The sequence below is a fragment of the Gallus gallus genome, chromosome 2, assembly GCF_016699485.2.
Source record: "Gallus gallus isolate bGalGal1 chromosome 2, bGalGal1.mat.broiler.GRCg7b, whole genome shotgun sequence".
Taxonomy (NCBI): domain Eukaryota; kingdom Metazoa; phylum Chordata; class Aves; order Galliformes; family Phasianidae; genus Gallus; species Gallus gallus.
In genome coordinates, this window is record NC_052533.1 from 48,340,671 (window position 1) to 48,361,511 (window position 20,841).

Consider the following 20,841-nt stretch of genomic DNA (forward strand, 5'->3'; position numbering starts at 1 on the left):
TGGGGGGTTTAGTCTGCTCCTCAGCCAAGACTGCCAGGTCAGAGAGTGGAGAAACCTGAGGATAACTGGTCTGACTTTTAAAGACAGCTGTAAAGAAGGCATTCAGAACCTCTGCCTTTTCCTTATCCTCAGTGGTCACATTCCCAGCCTCATCCAGTAAAGAATGAAGATTCTCCCTGGTCTTCCTCTGACTGTTGATATACTTGTAAAAGAGTTTCTTGTTCCCTTTTACCCCAGCGGCCAGGTTGAGTTCAAGCTGGGCTTTTGCCTTTCTGATTTTCTCCTGGCACATCTTAACAACTTCTTTGTATTCTTTTTGGGTTGCCTGTCCCTTCCACAGGAGGTAGATTCTCTTTTTCTCCTGGAGCCTCAAGAATAGTTCCCTATTCATCCACGCCAGTCTTCTGCGCTGGCTCATTTTGCGACTCGGGGATAGCCTGCTCCTGTGCCTTTAAGACTTCCTTCTTGAAGAAAAAGCAGCCATCTTGTACCCCTTTACTCTCTAAGACGGAACCCCAGGGGACTCTCCCTACTAGTCTCTTGAACAATTCAAAGTCTGCCCTCCAGAAGTCCAAGGTAGCAGTTTTGCTGTTCCCCCTCCTGAGGGGGTTGAGTTGAGAGGATTGGCAAGAAAACTCATTCCTAGGCCCTTAATATTCTCATAGTGACCACTTTCACATGATTGTAGTTTTGTTATCACAAACATTCGAGCCTTGTATAAAGATTAACCACTTAGACCACTTGATTTTAGCGCACATTGCTCTGATTTATCAGGCTGCCTTCAAAAGCACTATTTAAAATATTTTCAAATTTCTCTGGAGCACAGAAGTTTCTAACAGTGTTGTGGAAAAGTAAAGGCTTGATAGATGTGTCTGTCCATCAGGAATCTGTTGGTTTCCCCACTGATTTATTACTTTGTTGTTGTACTCCTGGCTGCATTATGTTAGACTTGCATTTCAGCCCACGTTTTCTGTCATCTACACTGGCTTTTGCTTTGTCTCTGGCTTGGAGCACAATGACTTGCTCTCCAGTTCTCAGGATTCTGGTCCTTGTTCCACAAGTGTTTAAAGCTGTCATTTGCCAGCACTTTTGCTAAAAGAAGCAGTTTCTCCTCTCCTGCCTGGTTCCTCTTGTTTGTGTTGACAGAGAGGTTTTTGTTGCTGGGAATATACCAGACCAGGGAACTGACCAGAACCAGAAAAAATAATGGAACTAAGCTTGTTTCCAAACACCATATAATTTCTCTGAATGCTGTTGGCTATGCAAGTGCTTGTACTTAAGGGTGGGGAGGAGGAGGTAGGTGTGCTGTGGGGAGAGTGAGGACAACTGATGCAATTTTAATGTGCGTGCAGAACTCTTGGGAGGGCATGTTATGTGACACCCATGGGACTGAGTAGGCACTGAGGTCTTGGGTCTCTAAGCAGTGGGTGGCCTGGGGCTAGAACTTGAGTACAGCCACTAGAGGCAGGAGAGATATGCCCAAAATAGACCATCTCCTTCATGAAAGATTCATGAAAAGAATGGCAACTTTTATTTTTAAGCGAAAACTGATCCATTTCTGAATCTCCCAAATCCTTAGCTGGTATGCTAACCTTGGGCTATTCTTCTATTAAACTGTGAGCGGCTGAATTGAAGAAAGAAAGAAGAAATTTATATTGTATGTTAGATCAGAGAGTTCTGATATTTTAAAATTCTAGGATATCCACACTATCTTCAAAGGAATTCCAAACATATCCTGAAAAGTTTGTTTAACAAAAATTCGTGCAGGAATAGTTTGAATGAGTAATGTCAGGGAAGTAGCGCAGGTTTTCAGAACTCTTGAATGTATATAAACATTATGTGTACTAGGAGATGCTTTTAACATGTTGTTTTTCAGCATGTTGTTTTTCCTTTAATAATATGGCTAAGCTTTCAGTGGAGGTTTTGACCAGTTTCAGTTAACTGAATAGAAACGCAGGTTCAAAAATTCACCTGATTCATGCCAAATCATTAAATAGTCTTTTTTTCTTCATTCTAAGAATGCTTTATAAAGAAATCAATTCAGAAGATTTGTTCTTAGGTGAGAAAGGAAGTGTACTGATACTGATACTCTTCACAAATGAGGCCACGTGGTTTCATTTGCAGCCCTTCCACTATTGTGTTTGTAGAAAATCATTCATCTTTCTCCCTCAACCTGAAAGAGAAATAACAGAATGAGTGACGTAAGAAGTCAGAAATGCTGTTAGCAACTTGCAGTTAACAACAGAAGCTTGAGTGTGTCTGATGATGGTTTTTGTGTTTCTTTTTCCTTCCTTCTCTCATTGTGACGCCATTCAAAAGGGAGTTCAGGGCTCTGGTGATTGAGATGGTGTTAGCCACTGATATGTCCTGTCACTTCCAGCAAATCAAAGCCATGAAGAATGCTTTGCAGCAGCCAGAAGGGTGAGTCACTTCACAGCACCGTGCACTGAGGGGCTTCATTTCAGCTTGTGCTCTGCCATGATGTTTAACTTCAAAAGCACTTCTCTGGAGGCCCTCACTCTCCTTGCTGTGCACCTCAATTCTGTTTCTGCTGTTGAATTTTGAATGAATTCACTTAAGAGTGGACTAGCACTACCTATACACGTCTCTATTCTATGCTGTTGGACTGAAGCTTGCAGAGGTCACTGTGTTGGGGTAAGTTTCCCTGATAATTTTCCTTTGCATATGAGGGTAACATTGAGGACATGATCCAACTGAACAACCTCTACCAATTGAGTAGGACTCAAGGATCTACAAAACAAAATCAATGCATTGTCTTTCTGCAGATGGTAGCAGCTGCCACCATGGCAAGGGGCCTGCTGCATAACAAGGGGAAAGATGAAAACAATCTGAGATGCATCAAGGGAGGAACTGGAAAATAACAGATGTAGCATTATGAGGAAGGACTTTGTTTTTTCACAGTATACCAGTAGGAGTTGTAATATTTTGTCCACAGCCTTTTCCATAAAATTCCCATTATGCTACAGAAAGTTCTTAGTGGTGGTCTTTTCTTTTTTTCACTCTGGACACAGATCTGTCCAGCACCCTCCAGAATTATATCTATATCAGATCAGAGTGTAGCTCACCACTCAGTCCTGTCAGAAGCTGGTTCTGAACAGAAGTTCTTCCAACTATTTCAGGCAGTCAGAATGCTGGAATTCAAAACTGAAATTACTCATCCCAAGTAAACATTACTTACTGAGTTCTTGGGCTAGCCTCTCAGGTTATAGTCTTAAGAAATTGCCAGCTTCACTCCAGTTTTCTAACAGTGAAGCATACTTACTGTGCAAAGTCATCAGTGTTCCTGAGAGCAGATCCTGTTTACTACAGTAAGATGACGGGGAGTAAATTCTCTTCTGACCTGCATAAAATGCAGCCCAGATGAAATAGGGAGCATAGTGACTCTTCAGGTCTGATTGTGCAAAGAAGTGAGCCTGGAAAGGAACTCGACAAAGCTGAGCAAAGTTTCTCTTTATACTTCTTAATGTTTTTGTTATGATAATAATGGCATATGTTGGAGAAATTAGTCAACCTTTCACATTAGTCAGGTTTTATGAACACAGAAATACTCCATTAATATCCTGGCCAAAGACTCTGATGGCCTTATTTCCCTTTTTAAGTGAGATTTTTGTCACTGTCCACTGCAACTGCAGGCAATTAACTTGTTTGATCCTTTGGATTTTCAGAATTGACAAGCCGAAAGCCTTATCGCTGTTGTTGCATACAGCAGATATCAGTCATCCAGCCAAGGCCTGGGACCTCCATCACCGCTGGACGATGTCTCTGCTAGAGGAGTTCTTCAGACAGGTAAAGCTGGGGAATTCCTCTGTGTTTTGGCAGCACAGAGGATTGTGCAAGTAAGAAAATGTGAACGTGTATTTTCTTTCTTATCTGGTTTTCTCAAGAACATCCTAAATGATAAGAAGATTTTTGTCTGGCACAGTAGCGCTGCCTATGAAGTCTCTTGGAAAGGCAGTGTCTGATACAGTGCCTATAGATAGGAAGTATTACCCACATAGGAGAAGTTCTAATTTGGCATGCTAAGCCAGGCTAACTACTTCTATGGAATCAGTATGTGTTTCTAACTTGCAAAATGATAGAATATATGATGTTCTGCTTAGCTATTAAACTATAAAAAACACATTTAGGTAGTTACATTTTATAAAGCTGTATCTATATTGTTGGAGTAGACATAAAAAAATCCATTACCCTTACCTTCGATGAAGTGAGCTGCTCTAGCTTACATCTCTTAATGGGCATCCCATTGACAGATCTGCAAATCTAGACAAATCATTAAAGTCTATGTGATAACTACAGTCTCCCCAAGTGGCCAGTTAAAAGCACGTAAATAGCTGCTTAATAAAAAAAAAAAGAAGTAAAAGTAAACAGAGCACTGAAGAGTGTGAAGATTCTTTTCACCAATATGTATTACTAAACTAATCAGAAAATTAAGTGCTTAATTTCCTGCCAAACTTCAATAACTTCATGATTTGCAGTAAATCTGAATGCAAAAAAGCCAAACCAAAAAGCCAATTTGTAACTAGTTTTTTTGAACGGCATCTGCTTTTAAAGGCACTGTGGGAATCCCTTCTTAATAAGGACATTGCAGAAATTTGCTTTGAAGTGAATCCTTAAATTTGTTTTTCAAAGCAAGAATGGGTTTACTGGGTGGAAGCAAGAAAATCATGCCTGCATCTGTCTCTATGTTACCACACAGAAGGCTCATGTAAGGAGGATGATTTTCACATATATTTTAGGGAAAACTCTGCCACTGGGCTTGCTCATTCTCTTACAGCTCAGAAGGATACTAGTTCTGATAAAATATACCATTGCTGTGTACCCTAGAAGATTTTTGAGGGAATTAAGATTAACTGGATGTAAAAACACAAAAAGGCCAGGTTTGGATCTGCTTTGCAAGTGCAACGAAGACAAAATCATTTTCACAAGGGCAGTTGAACAAGAAATCATGCTGCAGTTTTGAATGACAGATGCCTCCATGTTTAGATAAAGAATTGCATAAAACTTGTATTCTAGTTTATTTCTAGTAAATTACAATGAAGTACTAACTCCCTTTTTGGGAAAAACCTTATGCTTACCATGAAAAGTAGACTTGTTCATTGAAGTTAGTAGATTAATACATACATTCCTACCTGATAGTAGAAGAGCAACATGTGCTCTTCTCTGTGTCTAAGCTGAAAAGTCCTACTAGCCAGAGGGGACCATGGGACTAAGAAAGTAGACCGGTTTCAGTTTAGGTATTTCTTTATGCTCTTCAAGTGCAGATTCTCTTCCACTTTTTCTTTTGTATGTGTTACGAGGCACGAAGACTCACTTAACCTGAATCAGTACAGGTTTCTAATGCTCTTGGTTTCCAATTCTGCAGTGATTGGACACAGGTCTTCCTGCATGAACTACACATGTTTGTAGATGTTAATGCTGCTTTTGAATACAGTTTTTGTTGATTGATATGCAGCAGCTGGAGTGAAGATCTCATAAAGGAAATATTTTGCATGTTTTACTTAGGATCTGCCTGAACAGCTTAAAAGTCATGTATGTCTTTGAGCAGTCAGGAAGGCTGTTAGGGGCTTTGTGCTAAAGAGGATTAAGTGCTGGGGTTTGTAAAAGCCATGAGGAGTAAGAGAAAACTGATGATAAGATAAGAGCTGGCACTGAAAAATGCTTTTCCTGTGAGGTGTGGCTGACATGGTAGTAGAAGGTTGCTTCACAATATTTCTGTGTTTGGTTTCTGGCTTACCCTGAAGTTTGTACATCAGACTCCTAACATAAAGCAGGAGGAAACTGTTGTTTCACCCAAAGCTCTAAAAGAACTTACTCCTTCTTTTTATGTATGTTATACTAATAACAAAGAAAAACCCGTTCAGTGCTTCTTATGCCTACGGTTTTTCTCTAATTTGTTTGCTGGCAATTTTGACTTCCATTTGACATTAGTCAGAATAATGGCATGAAGTTCAGCACAGTTAAAGTGAGTTGCTGATTTAAGGAATTGGGTCTCTGGTACATTTAACAAGCTATTTAAGTTTGAATGCTCACTGGGGATTACTGCAACTGTCATCCTATGTATCCTGTCAGCCTCAGGTGATTTATAATAGTGTAACTGAAGCAAGCTTAGTGTGAATATGCAGCTTAAATGACTGGAAGAAATGGCTTTATAACACTTGATCTTCCACATCGTCTTGTGATGTTAGGTAAGGACTGTCAGTTCTGAGGGCTGGAAAGCATGTTTGTACCTTTGTTCTTTAGCTCTTACATAAAATGTTAACAATATCAATGTTTCCCTTGGACAAAAAATGTAATCTGTATCTGGCCAGCCATGACCTGTGAATTCCTTATCTAAAAGACAAAAGGAAAAAAAGCATGCAAGTAAGTGCATATCCTGAAAGATCAATCACGATACTGACATTTTCTCTTGAAAGGTTTGTTCCAAGGACGGTGTTCTGCTGAGTTTTCCAGTGGGCTCCAAAGAGAATCATTCTTGAGTACGAGAGGGTGCTTACTTAGTGCTTGGAAGTACCAAGCAGACAGGGAAAGCTATGAGGAAGGATTCACTGGAATCAAAATACTCAATTCCCGTCGTTCTTTTTGGACCACAACTTTCCCAGCTGGACTCAGTTCTCTATAAATAATCTGTGTTTACAAAAATGCACGAAACCTTCACTAAAGAAAGTAAAATGGGTTGCTTTTACAGCAGTGACCTAAGATATCAAACTTCAATGCCTTGTTCTAATTTATTCTCTTTTTTTTTTTTTTCCAGGGTGACAAAGAAGCAGAACTAGGACTTCCCTTCTCTCCATTGTGTGACCGCAAGTCGACTATGGTTGCTCAGTCTCAAATAGGTATGTCCCTTTTGGTGCACTGTAAGTAGCATCTTAAAAACAAAACTTAGAATCACAGAATCATAGAATCATAGGGTTGGAAAAGACCTCCAAGGTCATCCAGTCCAACCGTCCACCTGTCACCAATATTTCCCATTAAATGTCCCTCAGTACAACATCTAAACACTTCTTGAACACCTCCAGGGATGGTGACTCCACCACCTCCCTGGGCAGCCCATTCCAGAGCCTGGCCACTCTTTCAGAGAAGTAGTTTTTCCTAATGTCCAACCTGAATCTCTCCTGGTGCAATCTGAGGCCATAAAACTTATTTGTCCCTGTGGGACGAAGGTTACAGTGATCTCTCACCATTTGAAACTAGGTTATAGAGAAGAAGTAATAAAATGCAGTGGTATTTTCTCCAGATCAACAATTCAAAGCTGAGGAACCATTAAATTTATGGTGGCGTTTCCTTGCAGTAGTTGAGTTACTTTTGATGTGACTGCACAGCTGGCTGCAGTGCTGCAGTGCACAGTTCTGACATTATTCTGTCCTTTTCTGAGCACTGGATATGAGGTGTGCATGGCATCGTGTTGTGAGTTTTCGTAGATGATATGGAAACACAATGTCAGTCCTTTTGATGACCTGGGCAAAAACTGTTGTATTTTTCATTTGTTTGTTTCTTTCTTTCTTTGTTTTTTCACTTATTTTTCCTACCCTTTCCCTCTCGGTGCTCAAAGCCAGCCAATATTTTGCATGGAAGCCAAAGAAACAGCAAACCATTTTCAACTCCATTCATTCAGAAGCAGAAATCTTTTTACAGACTCACTAATAGTGCTTTCTCTATCTCTTGCAAAATCACAGGGTTGCAGAATGGCTGAGGTGGGAAGGAGCCATCTGGATCCATCTGGATCCATCTGGTCCAACCTCTGCTCAGGCAGGAACATCAAGAGCAGGTTTCGCAGGGCCACATCTAGGTGATTTTTGAGGGTGGACTTCAGAACCTCTCTGGGCATCCTATTCCAGTGCTCCATCACCTGCACGGTTGAAAAGTGCTTTCTGATGTTCTGATGGAACCTTTTATTTTCCAGTGTGTGCTTCTTGTCCTGGCACTGGGCATCACTGAAATGAGCCTGGTTCTATCCTCTTCGCACTCTCCCTTTCAGATGTTCATAGACATTTTTAAGATCTCTCCTGAGCCTTCTCCAGACTGAGTAGTTCCCAGTTCTCTCAGCCTTTCCTCACAGCAGAGGTACTCCTGTCCCTTGACCATCTTGGTGACCCTGTGTTGGACTCTTTTCCTATATCTCCATTTCTCTTGTAATGGGAGGCCCAGAACTGGACATGATAGCAAGGGCACATTGCTGACGCATGTTCAACTTGGTGGTCACTGACCCCTCGGTCCTTTTCTGCAGAGCTGCTTCTCAGCTGGATGCCTGGAATTGCTCCTCCTCCATAGGAAAGATGTGGAGCTTTTGGAGAGGGTCCCGAGGAGGGCCATGAGGATGATCAGAGGACTGGAGGACCTCTCCTATGAAGACAGGTTGAGGGAACTGGGCTTGTTCAGTCTGGAGCAGAGAAGACTCCAGGAAGACCTCATTGCGTCCTTCCAGTATTTAAAGGGAGATTATAAACAGGAGGGAAATGAACTTTTTACACATGTAGATAGTGATAGCACAAAGGGGAATGGTGTTCAACTAAAGGGGAGAATTAGATTAGACATCAGGGGTAAGTGGAAACCTTGGTGAAGTGCTGAAACATGCTTCCCAGAGAGGTTGTGGATGCCCATCACTGGAGACATTCAAGACCAGGTAGGATGGGGCCGTGGACAGCCTGATTTATTGCTTGATCTAGCAGCTGGAAATCCTGCCTGTGGCAGAGGGCATAGAACTAGACTGATCTTTGAGGTCCCTTCCAATTCAAGTCATTCTATGATTCTGCTAGACAAGAGGTGCAGGACTTCATGAGATTCTTGGCCAGCTCACCTCTTCAGCCTGTCACAATTCCTCTGGATGGCTGTGGCCCTCTGATGAGTCAGCCACTCCCTCCAGTTTTGTGTCATCTCTGAATTTACTGAGAGTGCTCTCTACGCAAACGTCTCTTCCAATTATTGAAAGAAAAATAGGAGGGGGGAGCAACAAGCCTGATAGCTGGGGAGAAGTCAAGAGGAGCTAACTGAAGCAGACGTTCTGCAGGCTAGAAGCAAAAAAAGAGACAACTTCAAAAGAAAAGGTGGATTTATGGGTAGATATTTATACCCATTTATACCCATTTATACACAAAGCTAGTGAAAAATGTTATCTATCCATGACTGGAGAACAGAGTAGCCAAATGGAAGAATAAAAGACAGATAATGCTGTCTCCCAGCATAAGGGAGCTGAGTCCAGAAGCAGAAAGAAAACAAATGTATTCAAGGAAAGCAATCAAGAGAAGAATTTGAAGTACGAAATTTCTCAGCTGTCTCCTGAGCTGGCCAAAAAATAAATATATCCCCAAACTTAAGACAGTAGAGATTCACATCTGTGGCTCAGAGCTGTTTCTTGTTTAAAATTATTTCATTGTTCTCATTAGGCAAGCCATTTCCTTAGTGGACTTCATTCCAGATTTTTCTGGCTCTGCAAACTTAGGCAATTCATACAACAATCTGAACTTGAAAAGCCCTGTACAAACCCAAACTGGCTGCCAAATTTCTAGAGTGTGCCCCTCTGAAACAGTGCCCCAGAAAGGTGTGTATGTGTACACAGCCCAACACAACCCCTGAGAAGACTTGTATTTTGCCCGTGGCTTAGTGTAGGGAAGCAACAGCAAACTTAAAGGGATTCAGTGTGAGCTAAAACCCATGCTGAAGACTCCTGGGCTGACTATTCCTGCTGCTATGGGGGAAGATGACCACTCTGTGGCTGGTGTGGAAGAAAAGACACATTTGGACTTCTCTTTCACAGTGGTTCTAGCATCTTTCAGATATGTCCCTCACACCTTACAGGGAAGAGGAGCTGTGCTTCCTGCATGTGCCCTTCTGTGCTCTGGTTTAGGGTCTCAGTGTACTTAGAAAACAATTTGCCTTGTCCTTTTTCATGCTTTTTCACTCTAGAAGGCCAGGAGAGCCAAGAAACTTCTGTACTAGTGATGCATTTGTGTCAAGCCACTGCAAAATTAACGATGAATTAAACCATCACCAGGATAATTGTAGTTTATCAAAGTGGAACTCCATCAGTGTGTAAAGGAGGCTGCCTTATTTAGTTAAATGCTGTTTGTCACTATATTCTTTTGTGTGGTTTTGTAATCCATTGACACTAGTAGGCCATTGTTCATAAATCTTGGCTTCTGACATAAAGTTTTCATTTTTTGGTCTGCTGCATATATTGACATTATCTGTCTGTAACGCCTCCCTTATTAGACCAAAATGTCTTACGTTTTCTGCCTATCTGCTGAGGCAAGGCTTTTGAAGTTGTAAGGTAGATTCTCAGAGAAATAATCGGATCCTATTCATTTATTTATTTGATCAACAGACTCAACAGGTTGTTCCCTGGATTAGTAATTACTGCATTTCTTTGAAGAAGCAAGTTCCTCTTGAATTCCAGATCATGTAGTGAGCAGCTGTGAGTTTCTACAAATAAAACAAACAAACAAACAAAAACATCTATACTTTTTAAAATAAAATTGTGCTATTGGTTTTGCCAGGGACAGAGCATAGAAATCCTGTTTTGGTGCCTTGGCTTGTTCATAGTTGCCGGTTTGCTGCTGAAAGTTGAGTGCAGATGCCACAAATAGTGGGCAGGCATTTTTTATTAACGAAGGGATTTCACGGATGTGGACAGATGTGGACAGCATGCACTCTTTCCATAAAAATGAAGCAGAAATTTCCTCAAAACAAAGAATGTCTCATTCTCTTGTTTCTTTAATTTGCGGATCAATTGTTTAGTATTAAAACTAATAAATTTTTTAAAGCAAATATCAAATAAGGAACCTAAGTTGGAAAACCTACTAATGCTAGTGATCAGTTTATCATCCTTTTTCTCCCTCAATAAAAATGATTTTGGTAAACATTTCTGTACCCTACTGAGGTATAGAAATCATGAGAGATTCATGTGCAGAAGTCAGGCTGCTGACCAGAGTGGGGAAGGCAAACAGATTTCAAAGAAAACCAGGCCAAGACTTGCACTCCGTCACATGAATATCAGAAGTTAAAGCTACTCTGTCTTTCTCAGACTGTAGAAAGCTTGTCTGATGAGAGATGAACCTCACTTGCAGCCAATAAATGTAGGAACATCCTTTTATTTTTGTCCATTGACTAGCAAGAAAGAAAATTACAGGTTCAGAAAACATTTTATGAAGGCTGAGAAGTTAATGTTTCTGGTTTGTTGGTTTCTTTGCTTGTATTGTGGTAGGCTTTAGGGAAACAATTCTCTAGCCAATGTTTGTTGTAGTGGGGTTCTCAACTGAAATGAATGAATTCTATGTGCCTGGAATCAATTCCTCAGTATGCAGTGGCAATTGATAAAATCATCATAAACACTGGAGTACAGAAATACTTACTTCACTCATTCTGTTGACAAAAAAGAAGATGAAGAGTTGGTCATAGGCTACACCATTAATAAGTTTTAAATCCAGGTTAATTATTTTGTATTTAAATCACAGTGTCTTTAGGTAAGAAGAAAGAGAATACTGAAGGGTGGTTTGGGCTTATAGTATGAATTACATAATTAATATTTAGATTGCTCTGGAAGTAATGCCTCCTCTTTCCATGGAAACCAAAACAGATACAAAGAGCACAATAACCCGATTTGATGGAGCACATTCTCAGCGACAAAATGCTGTTTTTCAACACTGTCACTACCATTAGGTATGCATTTGCAACAGCGATGAGGTGTTGAAAGAGCCATCATGCTGTATTCATAAAAGTCTTCACCAGTGGAGGTGACCCACTGTCGCTGTTGCCGCTGCTGAAATGCACCACCTACTGCCTCACTGTATTGACATACAATGTTTGGTCTCCATAAATGTTCAGCAAGTGATGAATGTCAGTGTGTGTCATTTTTTTCCATGTGGAAGAATTCAGTGATACAGCTTTGCTTCATGCATACTTCCATGTCCGACGCCATCTGCTACCATCTGTTGCAAGGCAACAAATTTTAACAGAACGTTGATTGGAAGGTTCAGTCCCTACTGCTGTACCACCAACATCCACCTTTGACGTGGGCCAACGTAATAAAATAAGAGGCATTACTTTCGGATTAGCCTTTGTAATACACTCCCAAGTTCTGTTTCTATGATAGCAGGATAAGTTTCCCAATATTATTATAATACCCCGTTAAAGATTACATAATTGCATAACTTACTCAGTTTGCAGGAAACGGGAAAATACCATACACACACTGCTTCAGTACAGAAATGACTTTATTGCCCTTCTCAAAAAAGTTCTTCTAGGTCACAGGTTTGTTCACCTACTTCGGTCTCTTGTGCCACCTCAATCTGCATCTGTTAATGAGACTTCTCCCTGGGAAAGCTTATTTCTTAGATCCAACACTTAAGACAAGATGTTGTGTTTATGCACAGATGTCGAGTATCTCAGCAAGTGCTCCCACCACCCAATTGCTGAAGTTAGTGAGCCAGTCGTACATGTGATATCAGAGATTTGCATTGATGACTCGGATTTCTTTGGTTACTAAGAAGTAAAAAAATGCTGGAGTGAAGGAGAATAGAAGAGATATAGAGACTGGCAGACACACACACACAAATCAAATTCTCAGTATCCTCAGGGTTCCTGTGGCACACTGTTCTCAGTCAGTACAATTTGCAATATTTTTAAAAATTATATGGAGTTTCCTAGGATTAACTGTTATGATCTAGCACACAGTTTGCTGCTGTGGCTTTATACTGCATGCATTTTTTTATTAACAACATGGGAGGAAAGGTGATATTTTCCCTAAGTTTGCATAAGACTATCTCAGAGTTATGGAGGTGCGTGGTTTGGATGCTCATGTAGGACAGAAGGTTCAGTAAAGCATGATTTTTTCTCAAATTTACAAAATATTAGTATGAAATTCCAAGAACTTGGAAGTCATGTTTTTAATTATGCTAGGTATGAAAATACAGTTCATTATCTGACATTTTAGAAGTACAGAAAAAGCAGGCAAATCTGGGAAGGGAAATAGAACTAGAAGTATGCTCAACTGCTTTGCACCCTAGTTGTGTATAAAAGCATCTGTAAATGCAGGTGCTTGGCCCATGAAATATCTTCTTCCTTTACTGTTCTTTTATCACCCAGAATCACCAGAGTCTGCCATAACATAGAATTATAATTGTATGAATGTATAATTAATAGTTAATAATTACAAAATCATTAAAAATGTGGCTTGATAATCTTTTCCAAGAGCATCTACTTCTTTTTGATAATTACATTGAAAATTCTCAGGCAAATCTCATATTGAATTGGAGGCAATCTCAAGACCATTTAGTAGTAACTTAAGGAAGTGAATTTTATAATGAAGTGTTAAAATACCTGTGGATGAACTGAGGAAACTGTAGTTTGCATAAACTATGGTGGAATTCAGTATGATTTACAGTGGAATGAGGATTCTGACAGTCCTTATTCAGCTTTATATGTGCATCACTGGGAGATTCAAATAAATAAAGAATTAATATTATTAAAAATAAGTTCACTCCAGGGTGGGGCTGCAGACTTCACAATGTCTAAATCTTGTTGTGTGGTTGCAAAACAGGACCAGAATGGAGATCATCTGGAAATGTATTAGCTGGTTCATAGACATACACAGTAGTAGAGCAAAAATTGATGCTTTATTCCCTAGAATTAACACAAGATTGAAAACCATTGCCTGAACCATTTTTCTTGCCATCATCATCAACGTTGGCACATTCATCCACTGTAGAATGAAATAAACATACTGCATCTTCTCATACATCAGTAGCCACTGAAAGCCCAGTACTCAGCTTCAGGTCCTGTATGGAAAGGCTTGAACCCTCATGAGCCTTGGAAGATACTAAGGACTTTTCCCATCTCTTCCCTTCCAATTCCCTCCCCTCCCCTGTTGTTTTTTGACTACCTAGAACCCTAGGAACTGTGCTAACATGAACATAGGAAACAACCCTTCCCTTCAGTGAGGATTTGTGGGAAGGCCTTTCACTTTCCTATTTTCTCTCTGCAACTTGTATTATCTTACATCTCATGAGTTTCTGGCCACAGGGCCTTCTAGTTTGCCCTTCCCAACATTCACATCAGAGACTGTGTCTGTCTCTGCTAAACTGTGTACTGAAGTAGAAATGATTTGGTCCTTGATCTTTTTCTTTTACTTACATGACAAAAATAGGGCGAATAAGAATCAGTGAGAACATGCTGCGTGGACACTCTGAGAATATCCACAGCAACCTACTGGTATGCAGTAGGGGAAGTGTGTATGTAACCTCACATCAATGTAGCTTAATAGTATTATTCCCATAATATAAATTTTTAGAGGTTTCATCTTTGAAACTGTGTTTGAACCAAATCCACTAGGAATTTGGCTTAAATATTGTACTTCTGATGAATCTGTTTGTGTTCTGATTTGCAACAGTTTCGTTCTAGTGTTTAAGGAGGTACCTTTTTTTGCATGCTATACTCAGGTTCCTGAGTCAGGGATTTACATGTAGCTCCATTTTCACTTTGTAGTGCTCGCTGATTCTTTTTTCAGTGTAGTATAATTTTTTAACTCTGTCCTTTAGAATGAGTTTGTCTGAGTTGCTAATGTAGTGACTTCACATAAATCATTATTTCACCTTCTTGACTGTGCTTGCATTTCTGCTCAGGTTTCATTGATTTCATCGTGGAACCCACTTTTACTGTGCTGACTGATATGACCTGAGAAGATTGTGACACCGCTCATAGATGAAGCTTCCCGTTCTGGCATGTCTGGGTTCAGACGTTCCAGGTGAACAACCATATGTCCTTTCCCTTCAGGGCACGTGTTGCTTTTGCATCCAGGTCCCCTGGTGAATGTCATGGTCTGTGTCCACATCTGTCCCTCCACAGTGTATGTCAGCCACATGGCATAAAGCTTGCTATCCACATTGCCAGCACAACAGCTCACCTAGTGATGTGATTGTTTTGAAGGGAAACCCCAGCCCAAGGCAGGGCAAAGAGGGAGGCTGGCAAGAAATTGAGCCAAGCCCCCAAAGGCAATGAATGCAAGTGGGTGTAGCCATGTAGTCAGGTGAACTTAAGCGCTCTCTCAGTAGCTCATACCAAAACAGAAGGTAGGTAGTGTCACTGAGAAGCACTAATTTCTAGGAATATGTCTGGAAGTATAAACACGTTGTAATTACTAAAGAGGATTGGGAAGTATAGGAACACTTGTGTAGAGTTATTCAAATGTGTGAATTATCACCAGAGTTCACCTGGAGCTTGGATATAAGGAGTATTGGCCCATTCATCCCCTTCTGCTGTTGTAGAGAATCTGCTACTTCAGTAATTTCCTGAACAAGGCATGTCTTGGGATTCAGGTGCCACATGGTTTGTACTGCTGAGAATGGAGCCTCCACATCAGGATTTTCTCTCCCAAGCAAATTTTTTATTCTTGGGCTGTTACCTGCAGGGCAACCACTAATATCTTTCTGTATCAGTTATCTTGCTGCCTTTATTAAAATGTGTGCTATGAGATGCCTGTCCTTGAAAGAAAACTGATAGGTCTGTAACTGAAATGAGTGCCTCACTTCAGCTTTACATAAGGTTGTCAAACCCTGGATGGAGGCTGGTGTACAGCAGTTCTGTGTCTAATGGCTCCAACAGGTGAATTTTAGGAGACTCCTCCTTTGACATACTGCATTTCTAGGATTGTCTGACTCTCCACTTGATGTTAAGGGAGTGGAGATGCACAACAAAGAATCAATTTGAGTGGTTCTCTTTCTAAGGAACCGTGTCTACCAATGAATAGGGAGGGAAGAGCTGTCCTTTGTTTCTAATGCTGGCCTAGGTTGTGCTGCTTGCTTTAACATGGATTGCTGTGGGGTTGGAGGAAGGGAGGGAATTACGAAGGATTCAAGGTTATCTTTTCTTTCTTCTTCTTTGAGTGTTATCTAGACTTAGAGTAATAATTTCTCCTTAGCTGTTTTAGGGTGCATTAGGTACTGATTTCTGTTATGTTTTGTGATCTTCTGTCCCAGTCTGAATAGCATTAGTCCCTCTGAAGTTAAGAGATCAAGTGTCAAGAGCACTGGGTCAGAAGGAAGTGCCTCACTCAACTGCTCCATACTCACTGTGGACTTCAAATGTTTTAAAGCCACCTGGACTGAGGTGGTGCAGCAGAACCGGGAGAAATGGAAAGCACAAGCCACCAAAGGTAACATCCAGGCTTCTTAGTGAAAGAATAAAAATTCTTTTGACCTCTTCTACTTCAAACTCATCTTCAATCAAATTATTCTCCAAGTAAGCACTGCTAGTTTGAAAGAATCTGCTTTTCTAGGTCAACAACTTACACCGAATTCAGAAAGATAGGAATAGTGTGACTCATCTGTGCCTTACATGCTTCTATGTGACGTAAGTGTAGATAACAGTGAGGATTTGGACAATAGGAGGAAAAAAAGGAATTCTCAGGGAGGCCCCCTAAGGTCATGAGTCAGAGCGTGTGCAAAAATAGCAGGAAGAGGATTTTGAGAGACCTGTTATCAATTGTTTACTGTTAAGATTGAAAGAGATAGGAATGATATGTCAGGTGAAAAGGCCATGATATTCTGGATGCACGTCTGGCTTCATATTTGCAGTGATACCTTGGATGAGGATTTAGGAAGTTTGCTGCTTCTGCTCATGATATCACAAATCTGTGCAGGACTGCAAATATTTCAGGAGTACTTGAGGTCTGGGTAGATTGTGAGCTTGGAAGTAGACCAGGCATCCAAAGTGTCATGCAACTGAAAGTGCCCTAGAGTCATTTAGATGTGCTTTGGAAAAAACAAAGTTGGAATTCTATCTCTGATTACATTTATTTTTTCATGAAACTGTGATACAGTGTCTCCTCTGAGCCGAATGCTTGTAACTAAACCCATTATTTAATGGAATTATATTTCGTATAAATGGAAGGAGTTTGATTGTAATATAATATGCAGCTTTGGCTTTATGACCAGTGGAAGACTTGGCTTAGTTCTCTTTTTGCCAGAGCAGATCAGTCCTCTCTAATTGAAAGGCCTGTCTAACGGTGCAGGGAAGCTCATGGAGGTGCTCATCCAGCAGTGCTGTAGCAAGCCCTGGTCTCCTGAGCTAAATCTCTCTCTTGTGGTTCAGGTACAGAATGCAGCATTTTGGTTTCTTTTCAGATCCTCAGAATAAAGGAAGCTGTCTAAATACCATCAGACTCCCAGAAAGCTGTCTATGCAAGCTACTGCTGACTTCAAGAATGATTAGTAAAGCCAGGGAGGCCCATATCTAATTTAATTATATTTTCATGTGATCCATAATTTATTCATTTATAAATTAATTAGATAGCTGCTGGCAAGGAAATACAAATTGACATTTCTTATACAGATGGCTTTCACCTTTCTCTCTTGTAACCCATTGGTACATTGTTCTCAGAACTGTTTCGCATTCACTCATAAGAAATATTTGAGGAGACACAGTTGTTTCTGTTTTTGTTTTTGTTTTGTAATTTTTGCTCTCTGGCTAAGTTGCTGCTCCTGTAAGGACCAAAACATTTTCCATATAGGTGTCAAGATTGTTTCCATTGGACTAATTGGACTTTATTCTTTGATTTGCAGGATATGCTTGTCTACTTAACAGCTTACAAAATCTCTCAGAAACCAGGAGATACATCTCTTTGTGATTCCTGTCTCAATTAGAGTGCAATTGGTTATCCACAATGGGGTGATGGACGGGTGGGCTGTGATACTGCAGACCTAGAAACCCTGTAGGCAGACAGAATGAGATATACTGAGCAGCACAGTGCAGTCACTTCTGAATGCTTAAAGTCAGTATGGATACAGATATGTCCTGAAGCTGAATAAGGCTCCAAATTGAGTGTGGGCTGAGATATTCAGTTACTTTTGCAGGTTAATTCTTTTCTGATCATGGAAAAGAGGAGGAAATCAATGGAGTTTCTGCCTGCACACAGTCAGGTTTATTAGCTTGAGCACTACATTAACGGACTATGGTTGCGTCCTGGGACACATTTCCGTTTTGGAAATGGAAGAACAGGTACTGATAGAAATGTATTAGTCTGGTAAGAAGGGACAGAGATGTAAAGAAATTATAACAGTAGGTAGAAATGAAGAGATTAGAAAGCTGGAATTGAAAGCAACCTGGAAAAGGGGGAAAAGTGGGTTTTCAAAGAACTAAGACTTTCAAAGTGCTTAGGATTATGTGGCGCAACATAGGTAAACTAAATGTGATTTGACTGGCTCCTGTATATCAGGAATGAAGATAACCTGTGTAACCCTAATGACTTACTTACAGAGCTAATGTCTCTTTTTAATTTGCCTTTTAAAATTTTTGAAGAACTGCATTTTCAAAAGGGAACCTTATATGGTTAAAAATAGACATGCCCATATGATATAGGTTGGCCAACACAGGGTATTTTTTTCAGAGTACTTTCTTAAATGTTCTCCTGTGCTCTTTTTCCCTTGTCAAGTCAATTCCTACACTTATCTAAATAACACCTGTTTGCATGTTAAAAGCTGAAGTACATTTACATGTGTGAATTGTATCAGTCTTGTAAAATTGACTGATAATCATCATTTCTTTTCATGTTTTGCTTCTCTCTTTGCCGAGGATGCAGAAGAAAAAGCTAAGAAAGAAGCAGAGGAAAGTGTTCATCAGGGAACAGATGAAAAGAAAACAGATGAAAAGGATGAGAAGCCAACTGAAGATGACACAGCAGCAAAGATGGAGAACAGCAAAGAACCAAATCCTGGGGAAAACAAAAGTTCAGATTCCAATGAGAATTCCCACGTAAATGGGACAGGGCAAACTGGAGTGACCAGACACGAAGCCTCTCAAGGAAAAAGTGCTCCTAGGACAGATAAGGGAATGGATTCTCATCACACAGCGAGAGAAGAGAAACATGTCCAGAATGGTGAGTTCTCTCCTTCCAATGAAAGGTGAATGCCGCCTTAAAAATGGTATTTCATCTCAGTAACGGGATGAGAGCAGTTGATGTGAAAAAAAGTTGTCCTGGGCACAGAACCTTTTCCTAGAATTCAGCATTGATACTTCCAAGTATTATTGTTTTGTAAAAGATGGAGCTCATAATGTCTGCTTAGATGCTTTTGGCAAAAAGGGCGGTAAGACTCTTCTCGTGGAAATGAGTCAGCTTGTTTTGATGCACACTTCAAAGATGAAACAAACTATCTTGGCTCAATGAACCAAGATGAAGCTATAAACACTTTTTAAGGCCAATTTAAGGTATCTTTGAACAGATTCTCAAATGTAAATATGTTTTGGGGCAGCAGCTCTTTTCCCCTCTCCACTGTTTTTAAGAGTTATTTTATTTATACAATATTTGTTTTGTTTTATTAGGGCAAACACAAACCTTTTCTTAAAGATTTATTGTCAGAGTACAGTCAGTGAGTTAAAATAATTATATTTTGCACCCAGAAAAGGTGGAAAAAGAATTGAAAATTGCATACCACATTAAAATAAGTTATTAGACCCGTGAATCACAGAATCACAGAATTGTAGGGGTTGGAAGGAACCTCTTGGAGATCATCGAGTCCAAATCACCTGCTAAGCAAGTTCCCTATGGAAAGTCGCACAGGAAGACATGCAAGTGAGCTCTGAATATCTCCAGAGAGGGAGACTCCACAGCCTCTCTGGGCAGATTGTTCCCGTGCTCTGTCACCCTCAAAGTAAACAAGTTTTTCCTCATGCTTGTATGGAACTTACTATGTTCCAGTTAGTGCCCACTGCCCCTGTCCTGTTTCTGGGCACCCCTGAGAAGAGCACGGCCCCATCCACTTGCTTCCCACCCGTTAGGTATTTATAAACAAGGAGAAAAGGCAGAAGAGGATGCAGGTTTCCCTAGAGGGATGCAAAAGAATCACCTACAGATACACATGCTCTTGAGGTGACTGACCTTCTGGCTTACATTGTAGGAAGCAGCTAAGGAACATTTGTTTCTGTTCTGATTGGCCTGGCTTATTTCCCAGTTGGTTGCAATGGAGTGAGCACTTGGACCCTGCCCTGAGTCCTTCATTTTAAAGCCTGCTTCACTTGGCTGGCCAGCCTGCTGCTAAAGATTGCCCTGCCTCTTCTAGGCGGGTGGATCCCATCCCTCCCTAACAGGTCGTAATCTTCGGAGGGAGTCCTGTTCTCGTACAAACCAAAATCTTTGAGCTGATACCAGCCACATAGCCAGGAGTTGATATGTATTACACGTCTATTTCTGGCTTTCCTCTTTTCTCCAACTAGCAAGATTGAAGAAAAGATAACCTGGGCACTAGGATTTTTCACTTGCACTCCCAGGACTTCATTGTCTTCTTTGATTCTGTCCTTGAGAACAGATCAGTTGGCTATTGGCCATTTCACTGTCCTTCCCTCCCCAACCCTGCTCCTCTAAGCCATTAGCAAAAAATGACAGTACAGCCTCATGTGATTTCTCATCATCTTGGTAACGTCAGCCAGCCCAAAGCCAGCAAAACGCTCGGATTCTGAAGCATGCTCTTAGGAAAAAAATGAATAACTGTGTAGACGTAGAAATTTGTGGGCTAAGGCAGTGGGCTTAAATGGCAGCTGAGGCAAGAATTCTGTTTGAAGTACTCTTGGTATGACTGGATTCAGGCCTTTCCCACTGATTCTTTTGTCGTTAGACTTTTTTAGATTGGAAGGACTATGTAGATCCAGGTTGTCATGCTTTGTTTCATATGGGAAATTTCTTCCAGCAGTGTTATGTAAGTGAATCGGAGTGGACCCCACAAAGAAACAAAAAGGTTGGAGATGTGAAATCCCAGTTAGACTGCAACAGATTTTTCTTCTGAAATCCTTTATTTTACAGGATTCTAACAATATAAGGGATAAGAAGTATTCTCTAGTGAT

At 40.5% G+C, this 20,841-nt stretch overlaps 1 protein-coding gene across 1 annotated transcript in view; it reads left to right on the forward strand.

Moving 5' to 3' along the window:
- PDE1C (phosphodiesterase 1C) overlaps positions 1–20,841 on the forward strand; it is a 295,579-nt gene that overhangs the window by 237,843 nt on the left and 36,895 nt on the right. Inside the window, 7 exon segments of the mRNA XM_046938139.1 lie at positions 2,320–2,421; positions 3,687–3,807; positions 6,773–6,854; positions 14,634–14,686; positions 14,688–14,755; positions 15,987–16,162; positions 18,587–18,883. Of these exon segments, the coding sequence (XP_046794095.1) occupies positions 2,320–2,421; positions 3,687–3,807; positions 6,773–6,854; positions 14,634–14,686; positions 14,688–14,755; positions 15,987–16,162; positions 18,587–18,883 (899 nt within the window).